Here is a 13,260-nt window from a genome sequence, read left to right as displayed (position 1 = left end):
GGAAAGGGTGTGGTTGGCTAGAGTCCTGAGCATTCTTCACTTGTACATGTATATATAATAAAATCTGCTGTCTGATTAATTGAAGGCACTTTCTTACCTGATTAAAATTAAGCGTTGCAGCCCTGAACAGCAGCAAAAAATGTCTGAAAATGGATATGCCCTTCATAGCTGATGCAGTATAATTGTGTTTCATAACTAAGTTGTTCATATCCAGGAGCAAAATTGTTCATGAGAAGGAGTTCTGAGCGGGAACCCGACCTTGGTCTCTTCATTGTTTTATAATAGTCGTATCAGCTCTGAACAAGAAGTCACAGCAGGTTTAATGCCGTCGACAAACACAGATTTTCTTTTTAAAAACGGCTTGCAGAAATGAAAAGCTGCTGAGTGTGTTTTGATTTTTAATAGCTTGCTTTCTGTATAGCAATATCAACTTGGCTGTTCCCATCCTATAATTTGCATCGTTTACTGTCTCCCACGATGACTCGAAAACCTCCATAGCAATTGTATTCTTTTCTTCAGAAGCCTTTTAAAATCAAGGCGCACTGCAGTTGACAGCAAGGCAAATTATACCATTCTATGTAGGTTCATTTTGTTTTTAATACAGAAGATTGTAAAAGCCGTAGTGGCTCTGTTCAGACATTACGTCGACCCGTAGTGAAAGAAGCTCAGCTACGGGTTGGTCTGATGTCTGAATTAACAAGTCATATTCAGAAACCGTGGTTCGAACTGGGCTTGGAACCTAAGCGTGGCTTGGCATGGTTTCTGAATTAACAAATCGCAGCGTCAAACATTGTTGCATCTCTGGAGACCACCACTGGGTTGAGTGGATGGAAAATGGAAGCAGACAAATAACTCTAAACCATGGCTAGCCTGCCTGTGTTATATTCCGAACCATGGTTTGGCATGATAACCAAATAGAGCCTGTATGGTATCCAGGGCTGGTGCCACACTTTGGCATGACGGGGTACTTGCTGAGATCCATGCCCCAGCGAGGGTCTACCGCTGAGCCGGCGCTGCCTGCTTGCTTAGCATCTTTTTCCTTTGGTCTAGAGGAGGCAAGCAACTGGATGATGCTAGTGAGAAGTGTGGTGTAGTGGCTAAGGTGTTGGACTGGGAGTCGGGAGATCTGGGTTCTAGGCCCCACTCCGCCATGGAATCCCACTGGGTGACTTTGGGCCAGTCACAGACTTTCAGCCTAACCCACCTCACAGGGTTGTTGTTGTGAGGATAACAGGGAGAGGAGGAGGATTATGTATGCCGCCTTGAGTTCCTTGGAGGAAAAAAGGTGGGATACAAATGAAATAAGTAATAAATAAGTGGGAGGAGCCACCTGCTCATTGGCTCGCTTGCTTAGGTTCTCTCTCTCTCTCTCTCTCTCTCTCTCCCTGGCAAATGAATACACAGCAGCAGCGAGCAATAATGGCAGCTGAGCTGGAGGAAGGCCCCTCTGTGTGAGGACACCTATTGAGGATATCTTGACTCAGGCCTCCTAAAACTTGGAGCTGGCACTGAATTATTATTATTATTATTATTTATTTATATAGCACCATCAATGTACATGGTGCTGTACAGAGTAAAACAGTAAATAGCAAGACCCTGCCGCATAGGCTTACAATCTAATAAAATCATAGTAAAACAATAAGGAGGGGAAGAGAATGCAAACAGGCACAGGGTAGGGTAAGCAGGCACAGGGTAGGGTAAAACTAACAGTATAAAGTCCGCACAACATCAAGTTACAATGGTTATCCTGAAGCTACAGGATAACCATTGTCTTCTTTTAAAGTTGGCTTTGGTGTAGTTGCACAGTGTGTAACTAAACTGTGGCAATTTTGCCCCCATGCTCCCAGATGACTGTTGGTTTATTTCTTATTCTGTTAGTAGTAATCGTTAATCTGCACTTTCTACAATTAATTAGCCGTCTAGTCGGTTGGTGTCCTTCCTTTGCAATGTTTCTTTTTCTTGTTGTGATTCAGCTGGCTCTGTCAGAAAGTGAGTTTTGGAAGGGTGCGGGGAGATACCTAGGCAGGATCTACACTATGGATTTAAAATGGTTTATAACTGTAGTGACAACTGTTAGGGCCCAGGACATACTCCAGATACAGTTTTCAAACCGTTTTCGAAGTGTCATATCCTTCTTGGTGTAGATCTGGCCCTAGTTGCTGTTCCCTGTGTGTGGAGTTCTGGGGGCGAAACCAGGTCAGCAAAAGCCAAGAGTGTGTGGCTTTTAAGAGTATGCCACAAATATGGTGCTGACCTGGACAGTCGGGTGCCTTGCCCAACAATTACTAGTGAATACAGAGTATGAACTGGTTTGCCCATGATGCTAGCCCATGGTTTATTTAATTAATTAATTTATTTTATTTATTTTATTACATTTATATGCCGCCCCACAGCCGAAGCTCTCTGGGCGGTTTACAACAATTAAAAATAGTAAACATTAAAAGTATACAAAATTTAAAAAAACAGTATAAAAACAACAGTATCCATTTAAAAACAACAATTCTGGGGTCCATTAAAAACAAACTTAACGTTGTTAAATGCTGTTAAAATGCCTGGGAGAAGAGAAAAGTCTTGACCTGGCGCCGAAAAGATAACAACGTTGGCGCCCATGGGTTGTTGAATTCTGGGTTGTTGTGATGTGCAAACCCTGTCGCTCTAATGAACCATGGTCAGTTAATTTCACCAGGTATTGCCCACACACTTTGAAATATCTCTTCACAGTCTTAAGGACTAGAAGGCTGGCTTTAAAAGAGAGAGAGAGAGAGAGAGAGGAGTTTTTGAGGAATCTGAATTTTCTACCCAGTTCCACATTTTGTGCTTCCTGTGTGCTCTTGTGGAACTGCATAGTCGCTTCCCTGCTTGTTCCCAGAAAAAATGGGTGCCCGAGGATTTCAGAAGCTGGGGGTATGACAGCAGTAGCTGGCATTGTAATGCCCCTTTGATTAAGTTTACAGGGGCCACAGTTCAGTGGCAGAGGACATGTTTACTATGCAGCTGGTCCCAGATTCAGGCTTTGGCAGCTCCAGCTAAAAGGATCAGGTAGCAGCCGATGGAGAAGATCCTTGTCGGTCTGAGAACCTGGCGAGTTACTGCTGGTCAGGATAGACAATAGCCTGGCTAGTTGGGCTAATCCTTTGGAAGATGAGTACCTGGGTAAGTCAGCTGGTCTTACCACAATGCAGAGCGCCATGCGTTAATTGAGGCGATCAGATTACAGCAGCTCCGCGGGAGGCTTCACACGTGCGCCTATTTTAAAATGCATTTAACCTTTCGACGAAAATCCCCCCCGTAATCCATTGTCATTGGAAACGGATACGTTTGAGATGGCGTGATTAAACTTTGGGAGGGCCCCGATTCAAACCTCAGGGTTTGGAAGGCTGTGCCGATTTTGCCTCGAGGGAGAAGGCAATGCAGGGCATGCAGGGGCATCCCCCCACCCTTCCATCCTACATGGCAGAGGTATATAAAATTGCGCGTGGCACGAAGAAAGGAGACAGCACATCCCAAGTCAGACTATTGGTCTGTCCAGCCCAGTATTGTCAACACTGACTGGCAGTGGCTCTCCAGGAGATACCAAGGGTCTAAACCTTCAGCATTTAAACCATGTGCTCTCCCATTGAGCTTCTATGGTTCCTCTCCAGCTTCCCCTCCCCTCTAATGTAGTACTAGAACTTGGGGTCATCCAACAAAGCAGAATGGTGGGAGATCCAGGACAGATAAAAGGAAGGACTTCTTCACGCAGCTCCTAGTTAAACTATGGGATTGGCTACCACAAGTTGTGACGATGGCCACCAATTTGCATGGCTTGAAAAGGTTCATGGAGAAGACTGACCAATTTGCATGGATGAGACAGATTCATGGAGGGTGTGGTTACTACTTATTGTAGTAGTATACTCACACTAGACTCCGTGTGAGATAGCTGTTGTCCCAATGTCCTTCTTGTGGCTTCTGCTAGGAATCCAGGTGGCTGCTGTAGGAAACAGGATGTGAGACTAGGATGTGTTTGGGTCTGATCCAGCAGGGATATGTTCTTATAGTCCACACGTGATGGTCCATCTGATGTAGTTTTGTATATGGCGCATCCAGTTTTAGAGCCATGGTACTTGCTGCCTCCACACCCTTACATGAAGTATCAGTGTGCATGCTCAGGGTCATTGACAGGTGTCTGCCAAGGCCCATGTCCCTGTAGGGGTCCCTTTACCAGTCCCTGTAGTCTCTTGGCCCTGCTGCTGCTGCTGCTTTTCCTGTTCACTGCTTACCTTCATTGTCTGAGCAAACAAATGGTATGAGGAGGAAGGAAGATGTAGCAGTAACTTCCGCCTGCCTTGTCCTCTCACTCTGGGAAGTGATGTGGATTGGGCGTAGAACAGGGTAGGCAAGCTGTGGCCTTGCACATGTTTTGGACTACAACTCCCATGATCCTTCACCATTGGCTACGCTGGGTAGGTCTGATGGGAATTGCAGGCCAAAAGAATTGGTTTTACCCACCCCTGGCTTAGAAGAAGAGGCAGTAGTAGCAAGGAGAAAGTGGACATATTCATGGAGGGGAGCTCACTGAGAATATCTCGCTCAAGTTTTGCCTCCCAAAATCTAGAGTCAACACTGTATTTGCTAGCTTTCAGGGGTGTTGTTTTACAGCAACACCTATAATGAATAAATCCTCAGCCACATGCCTTTGCAAACTCACCCTGGCTCAGGGAAAGAAGCCGTAGCATTACAATCAAAATGTATTCCACTCTTGTAGGGTATAGTCTTTGTACATAAGAGTTAGCATTCTTGTCTTTTTGATTCAAGGATGGTATATATATTTAAAGTAAGAACAGGTGATGGCGAAGGAAACATGTTGACATATTCTGGCACAAAGCCCCCTGTTTTTAATCTTCAGCAATCCACGCTAAAAGGATTTGAGAAGCCTTGTGCAAAGGTGAACGTCAAAGTCTCGATTAAGTGTGGGGAAGTCATTTCTAATTTAAATCACGGCTCTTGGGAAAACACGTCTTGACAGCAGAAACGTTTAGGTTTCTTTCCCCTTATTTTCACTTGACATATAGGAAATAAAATGCCACAGGGGTACCTTGTTAGGCCTCCTTGAGTGTCACTTTTATTTTGCCTATATCTTATCTCTTTGAGAAAATATCAGGAGGCTGCGGCCTAGTTGGGAGGCTCCTCCATTTACAGGGGGCAGGAGGAACCCTTCATATAGAAAACTAGATTTCCAAGGAGAAAAGTTTTTGGCCTATCCTTCTCCTTAACATGCTACTTTTCTATGTGTGGGAATGTTCTTTTCGGGAGGAAGCATTCCATCATGTGAGCCCCCCACCTGCAGCCCAAACACAGGTTTAGCACCTCAGTGACTGGGTTCGCATAACATGCTAACCACATATGGGTTGTTGTTCAACCGTGGCTTGTCATGTTGTCTGAACCGAGGACATTTCCCGCTTGTTAACCACGCAGTGTGGCTGATTCTTTCTCAAACAAGCCATCTTGAGAGCCCATGGTTTGTTATTGGGTTGTTCAAGGTGGTTAACAAGCCACCCTGCAGAAAATGTCCATGCCAACCCATGGCTCAGCAAAGAACCCACGATTCAACCACTGAGTGTGGCTTAGCATGTTGTGTGAACAGCATAGATTACGAAAGGACGTTTCTTCTCTCCCCCACCCCTCTTTGTGTGTTCCAGGTACGTTATCTTTTGGACTGGGTGGAGGATGATCTCGAAGAACCTGAAGAAGTGGGCAGCATGGAGAAACTGGAGTTCTGCCATCCCTTGTGCCAGTGTTCCAGATGTGGCCCTGTGCAAAAGGTTGACCTGTTTTCCTACCTGTCCGATTCTTTCTCTCTTTCCCTCTGCTTGCAAGAGGCTTGTGATTAATTGTATACAGCTCTCAAACGTGCCCCATCCTTAATAGAGTTCATGGCCTCTTGGGATGAAGCTGCTCTACTGGCTAATCAGGCTGTTGAAAGGATTGAGCAATGGTACAGAGAAGCTCATTTTACTGCATACGGGCAGGGGAGATGGATTTTGAGGTCCGGACTCACTTTCCTCACTGGTTCTAGCATTTTACTTCCCTTGTCTTCAAGTTTTTGTAGCTCTGCAAGTAAATGAGACCTCTGTTCTCGATCTCCCCACTGTCTCTTTCTCCTGCTAAACATATTAAGCATCTTTATTAGCCATACATTTATCATAGTGATTTTTAGATTATAAGCATGCGGGTGGTAATACTGGTCTTATTTGATAGTTTTTGTATGCACCTAAGTAATTTGAGTGCGCAACCCTAGGCATGTTTAGATAGAAAAATGTCCTACAACTCCCAGCATTCCCCAGCCAGCATGGGAATTGTAGGACTTTTTCTGTCTAAAGATGCATAGGATTGCTCCCCAAGGCATTTAGTACTCAGTACTGCTTCTAATGCTACTACTAACACTTCTACTAATAATAGTAATGGATTGGAATCAGACTGAATTAGATGCACTTCGGCTGCAATCCTGTACACACTAACCTGGGTGTAAGCCCCATTGAACTCAGTGGATCTTACTTCTGAATAGACATGCGTAGAACCGGGCTGTCCGTTCCCACTGAAACCAGTGGGACTCAACTTAAGTCATGGCTAACTTTTCACAATTGCTTTCAGCGGGGCCAAATGTATCTCCAAGTAGTTCACAAAATACATTATAATATAGATTGAAATACATCCGTTGCTGCTGGCCACCAAAAAAAGAGCTGGAAGGAAGCCATTGAGTCGTTTAAGCCTTTAAGACCCTGTCTTAAATCAAAAACATCTCTTTACTTAATGATGAGACGAGACATCTTGTTTTAAAGTAGGGGTCAGATGCAATGACTCACTGGCTTCTTTCCAGCTCTCTTTTGTGATCTGCTCAAGGCCACCCAGCATGTCCCACAGTGGAGATGGGATTTGACCTGAAGTACCCAGGTCCAAGTCCAATTTTTCCATTTCTTTCCCCCAATGCATTTCTGAAATGACCTGCCTATGCTACAATTTAGACTACCGCTGATATCTCCTCCTGTGGTGGCAGACAAAATGGCTTTGCCTAGCGTTGGCTCGATAGTACTTCGAAGCTTCCAAATATACATTCCTGAGATGTTCGCCTGCTTGTTTGATCTCTACTGGGTGGGGAGCAATTCAGTTGAGAACGCTGTTCTGGATTTCCTTTCCATTTGTTCTTTCCAAAAAATTCTCCCAATAGAAATTCTTCAGAGCGCCCAGCAACGGCCTTGGTGTGAATGTTACAAACCAAGACGGCATGACACCACTGCATGCAGCCGCGCTACATGGGCATGCGGACTTGGTCTCCCTCTTACTGAAGCATGGAGCCAATATTGGGGCGAAAGATGCTAACCGTGCAGTGCCTCTTCACCTGGCCTGCCAGAGTGGACACTTCCAGGTGAGTAGGCTCTCCTCAGAAAGGCCAGCGAGCCATTTAGCTAGAAGGGGGAATGAAACATGGTTGGCGGCTTAGTAAAGTTTTACCTGGACCAGGTCACTGGGCCATGGATAGAGTTGCAGAACACAAATGGACTTTGTAGCATGTCCGAACCAAGAGAGTGGTTTCTAAAGCTGGCTTGTTAAACTAACCAGGGTTTGTTATAAATCACAATCCCAAACGACATGACAGACTGAAGATCTAAATGTTTCAATGGACCTCTAAGTACTAGTAACGTTCCTGAACGGACTCCAGAGTTTGCAGTAGCTATTTGGCAAAGTCTTTCCCATCACCACAAGATGTAGTGATGGCCACCAATTTGGGTGGCTTTAAAAGGAGGGTTGGATAAATTCCCTGAGGAGAAGGCTATCAATGGCTACTACCCCTGATGACTATATGCTACCTCCAGTACCCGAGGCAATAAACCTGTGTGCACCAGTTTCTGGAGAATCATAGAATCATAGAATAGCAGAGTTGGAAGGGGCCTACAAGGCCATCGAGTCCAACCCCCTGCTCAATGCAGGAATCCACCCTAAAGCATCCCTGACAGATGGTTGGGTGGGTGCTGTTGCACCATGTCCTGCTTGTTCATCCCTGGCCGATGGCTGGTTGGCCACTGTGTGAACAGAGTGCTGGACTAGATGGACTCTCGGTCTGATCCAGCGTGGCTCTTCTTATGTTTTTACCTGCTTCCTGAACCCCTGGAGATAACGGCAATTGAATCTAGAACTGTCTCCGTGCAAAGCATGTGCTCTGCTTCTACATGGGCAAGTACAGATCCTTTGAAGGGCTCCACAGCTTTTCTGCAGAACACCTGAATAGGGGTTGTGGATTACAGTTCGAGAACCTCTCATCAAAACCAGCATTGGGCAGATTTCAAGCATGCGGGATCTATTTGATCTTGTGTTGAGTTTGGATTCTGTTTCTGCCCGGTCCAAGTCATCAGTCAGATTTTTTTGGTTATCAAGATGAGACTTGTGCAAAAAGATGACAAAATGATGGAAAATGGATGCAGAATATAGCACCTCCTTCTAGCTAATCAAGCTTTTTTTTTTTAATAATATTTTTATTTTCAATACTTAAACATACATCAATACAATTAAAAGAAAAACAACATAATACATTAATGTTGAATCACATTAATATCATATATTCTCGCTTAATGTTTTTAACATAATCATACTTAACCTAAAAGTGCACCCCCCACCTCGGGACCTTATTCCTAGCTAATCAAGCTTTAATAGCTGCATGTCCATCGGGGGCCCCATGATAGATGGAAGCCATCCCTTTGAACCACAGCAGGTTCTGCAGGCCGGCGTCACGTGCAGTTCCTCCTGTAGCGAAGTCTGGAAATACTGCTTCGGCTTTGTTCATTTCTGCAGTATAATTTAGGGTGGGGAAAACCTTTTACTACTGCTGTTGTTAAACAGTTGGGAGTCAGAAAACCTTGTCAAACTACTACATATCACCCAAAGAGCTACAAATAAATCCAGATCTATCTTCTGCTAGGGATGTCAGACAAATCTGCAACAGTTTCGAATGAGTTCAGATTTCTATGAATCTGACCTGTGTATTCAGCAGCGAACTGGCGTTTTCTGAGTCACGTGGATTCTGCGGACTTGCAGGCCATTTACAAAAAACAAAAAACTTTTGGGGGATTTGCACAAATTTGGTCTAGTGGCACAAGTGTGGAAGTGAAATAAAATCCTCGTACATCCCTGAAAAACAAATCAGATTCCGTCAATGAACAGACAACAGAACGAGAGACATCTGACAATATGTGAAACATAGACGGTCCAGTTTCTTTTTTTAAAAAAAATCTTTTTTCCTCTTTTAATGTGAATTGAACAAAACAAAATTTGTGAAAATAAAAATAAAAAAGGAACAGAAGATTACATGCATAGAAATATTAATATTCCATCAAGTACACATTCTTTCTTTAAAAATGAAAGGGGGGGAGGAGATTATGCATAAGTTTCAAGAAAAGCAGTGCAAATGTCCATATATTGATCCACTTGTGAGTGGCGCCTATATAACACCCGTTCAAATGTTGATAGTGCTGTTAGATCCTCAATCCATTGCATTATGGGAGGTGAGCATTTATCCTTCCAACATAGGCCTTAACTAAACCTAAGTTTTATCCCAGGATCATTCCGGGGTCGTTCCTGCCTGCTCCTGGGATATCCTGTGTGTCATTTACATGAACAGGGATGACCCCGGGATAAACCTTAGGTCTAGCTAAGGCCATAGTAATAGCAGTCTTTTGGCTGTCATAAGCAGTTCAGATTTAACAAAATTTCTACATCCCTCCCTTCTACTCAACTTCTGATCTAAGCCATGGTTGTAAGTGAATTTCACAATGCATTAATTAATATGTATAAACTACTGTGCGGAGTTAAAAACCCTTTTGTTTTGAAACCGTTCAGAGCTGAAATGTTAACACTTCTCCTTTTTCAACAGGTAGTGAAGTGTCTGACGGAGTGCAGCGCTAAACAAAATAAAAAGGACGTTCATGGAAATACTCCTTTAATGTATGCCTGCATGAGTGGCTACGAAGAGATAGCAGCCTTTTTGTTACAGGTGAGTACGGCTTGGTATTTCCCTTTTCTTTTCAGTTGTGATAATTATTTTCCATATTCAGTCATCATGTGATGGAGGAATATTCATAACAGCAATGGAGGGTTCCCCCCCTCCCACTGAGCATTTTCAACTGAAAATTAAAATAATATTCTTATGATTGCATCTCGATTTCACTGTTCAGAGATGATCTTTAAAAGGCTGAGTTGCTGTAAAGCAAATGCAGGAAAATCTCACCTGCTCTTCCTTTCTAAGTGCTTCCCTTAGTGGCATTGAATGTCAGTTACAAATCAGCTGTTGGAAATAAAGCCACGTTATTGCTCGATCTGGTCCGGCCGAAGGCATCTACTGTACTCAAGCCGCTGCCACTTTCCACTCTCCCTGCTTGACCACCTGACCTGCCCCCTCGGTTGTGTTTTCCTGCCTGCGAAGCTGCAGGTAGAGGTTGGCTGAAGTATCGCAAAAGGGCCTGGACCTCTCGCAGTGGTTTCACCAACCTCTCCCAGGAGCCCTGCGGCTTGGGCGCAAGAGGCAGCTTGGCAGGTGGGAAGGAGTGAGTGAGCGAGCCAGCCAGCCAGCTCGCCACCCACCCAATCACCCTCCTCCTCGCCCTGCTTAGCCTGCTCACCTCCCAACCAACCAGCCCTGGTTGGATGGCCAGCCAACCCAGATGCCCATGCCTGCCATTCCTGCCCGACAGCCGCTCCCACCTTGCGCTCTTTGGAGAAATAAATAGAGGGGGAGAGACCATAGCTCAGTGGTTTCTCCGCTGTGGCACCCCGGCTGTGGAACGAGCTACCCAGAGAGGTCCGCCTGGCGCCTACACTGTACTCCCTTCGTCGCCAGCTGAAGACCTTTTTATTCTCTCAGTATTTAAACACTTAATTTTAACTTAAATTTAAATTTTACTGTTCTAACTCTGGTTATTTTAATCTTATATCAATTTTGCTGCGTGGTTTTATCCTGGTTGTGCTTTTTATACTGTATTTTGCGTTTGTGTTTTTAACCTGTTGGTTGTTTTATGATGGTTTTATTTTTTGTGAACCGCCCAGAGAGCTTTGGCTATTGGGCGGTATAAAAATGTAATAAATAAATAAATAAATAAATAAATAGGAGTAGAGCACATGCTTTGCATGGAGAGAGTTGTAGATTCTCTCGCCGGTATCTCCAATTAGAGGATGGGAAAAACCTCTCAGAGGCATCATGAAACCAATGTTTCAAAACCCTGATGATTGCTGCTGCTTTCCTTTCCTTTTTTTGAGATACTGAGAAAAGCTGTCTTCAGAATTTCTTTTTCATTCCCTCCTGCAATAACCCCACTTGCTTAAAATGACCTCCCACTGATGAATCAACTAAAAACTCGAGTTGATTGATCTGCCAATGAAAGTTTGTAGCCGTCGTTGTTGTGTTTGTAAAATAATGTGATGTTGCTTCCCTTCGGTTATTGCCACATGCGTATATTTTATCTTCCTTTCTTTCCCTTTCCAGCATGGGGCCTTGGTTAACCTTTCCAATAACCAAGGCAATACGTCCCTCCACAGAGCTGTGATAGGAAGCTACGAAACATTGGTTCAGCTGCTGCTGCGGCATGGAGCATCAACCCACATTAGGAACAACAGGCAGTGCACCCCTCTTGACTACGCTGAGCCCGTAAGTGGCGCATTGTTTCTTAGAATAGATCTACCAGTACTCTGAACTTGCATGGGGGTGACGATAAGCCGTCACATGACCCTTGGCAGCCAATCACGGATTGGTGCATCGGGACATACAACTTAGATGAAGTCCGGCCGTTCGTCCATCTAGCTCAGTACTGTGCATTGAGCAGGGGGTTGGACTTGATGGCCTTATAGGTCCCTTCCAACTCTACTATTCTATGATTCTATGTTTACACAGGGACTGTTCAGACAACACGTTAAGTCATGGTTGGGCCGCTAACCCTTTTGCAGCAAATGATTACTGAACACATTTAAACCGTGGTTATGTAGCCACCATGGGTAGGAATGGTTCACACGACGCACTAAGCCATAACGTTTAGTTCAAAATATTTAACAACCATGGCTTAGCATGTCATCTGAACAGGGTCACTGAGTGGCACCAGTGCTCTCCTGGGTTTCAGGCAGGGCTTTCCCCCACTCCTACCTGGAGATGTCGGAGATTGACCCTGGGACCTTTGATGTTCAAAGCATATGTTCTACCACTGAGTTATGGACCTTCCTAAAAATAAACCAAGATGCCAGTCCTCATGGTTCTAGATAAGGGGGTGAATTAAATAAGAACAGCAGAAGTTGCCTTACACTGAGTCAGACTCTTGGCCCGTCTAGTCTAGTATTGTCAACACTGACTGGCAGCAGCTCCTGGGTTTCAGGCAGGAGTCTTTCCTAACCTTTCCTGGGGATGCTAGGGACTGAAACTGGTACCCTTTGCATGCAAAGCAAGTGCTTTACCACTGAGCTGCGGCCTCTCCTCTCTGTGCATTACATATCAAAGATTTAAATGTGGTTTGGTTGGTTCCAAGTTTAGCCTGCAAATATTCTACTCGGGCGATAACGTAAAAAGGGGTTTAATAATCAGTTTTTAATGAGAATGAACCCCCAGTTTTGTTTCCTTTCTTTGACCGCGTTTAAAGAATTCAGGTATCCTCAAGCTACTACAGGCTGCAGCGAGCTCAGAAGAGGGAGGACAGGCAGACTACAAAGCTCACACGACTGGGAAGATCAGGAAAAAAAGTGAGTGCTATGTATGGACGTGTGTAAGCAAACGGCGAAGCAGGGCTGATTGTGCCATGCAGGTAATAGAAGGCAGGGAAGCTCTTTCGTTGCTGTGGGAATGCTGGGAGTTGTGGGACTTTTTTCTGTCTAAACGTGCATGGGAGTGCGCCCTTCGTGTATTCAGCGAAGTCTGCATAAATGTGTATTTGTATGAAGCAATAGCTGTGAAATAAAATAAAATAAGCCTTTCATAGCAGCCCCAATTTGAAACTTAAGTTCCACTGAACTAGTGAACGGGAACAGACACCGGTATCATGATCTAAGGGAGCAAATTCCCATCTGCCTACTACCAAGTCTGGCTAGTTGTTCATATGGCTCAGTATTAGCTACTGTGATGGGCAGCGGCTGTCCAGGGTCTCTGGCAGGGTTCTTTGCCATCACTTGTAACTGAAGTTGGCTGGAATTGAATCTGGGTCCTTCTGCATGAAAAGCAGGTGTTCTTTTACTCACTCCCACCCCCCGCCTAATGCTGAT

At 44.6% G+C, this 13,260-nt stretch overlaps 1 protein-coding gene across 3 annotated transcripts in view; it reads left to right on the top strand.

The window, feature by feature from the left end:
* Positions 1–13,260, top strand: part of ANKRD27 (ankyrin repeat domain 27) — a 67,110-nt gene that overhangs the window by 46,881 nt on the left and 6,969 nt on the right. For all 3 annotated transcript variants that reach the window (XM_063141403.1, XM_063141401.1, XM_063141402.1), the window contains exons 22-26: positions 5,679–5,801; positions 7,205–7,402; positions 9,902–10,021; positions 11,507–11,668; positions 12,645–12,744. In XM_063141403.1, the coding sequence (XP_062997473.1) occupies positions 5,679–5,801; positions 7,205–7,402; positions 9,902–10,021; positions 11,507–11,668; positions 12,645–12,744 (703 nt within the window). The remainder of the gene's footprint in view (positions 1–5,678; positions 5,802–7,204; positions 7,403–9,901; positions 10,022–11,506; positions 11,669–12,644; positions 12,745–13,260) is intronic.

This window comes from Elgaria multicarinata, chromosome 14 (assembly GCF_023053635.1).
Source record: "Elgaria multicarinata webbii isolate HBS135686 ecotype San Diego chromosome 14, rElgMul1.1.pri, whole genome shotgun sequence".
NCBI lineage: Eukaryota > Metazoa > Chordata > Lepidosauria > Squamata > Anguidae > Elgaria > Elgaria multicarinata.
This window is presented reverse-complemented; position numbering and strand designations above follow the sequence as displayed.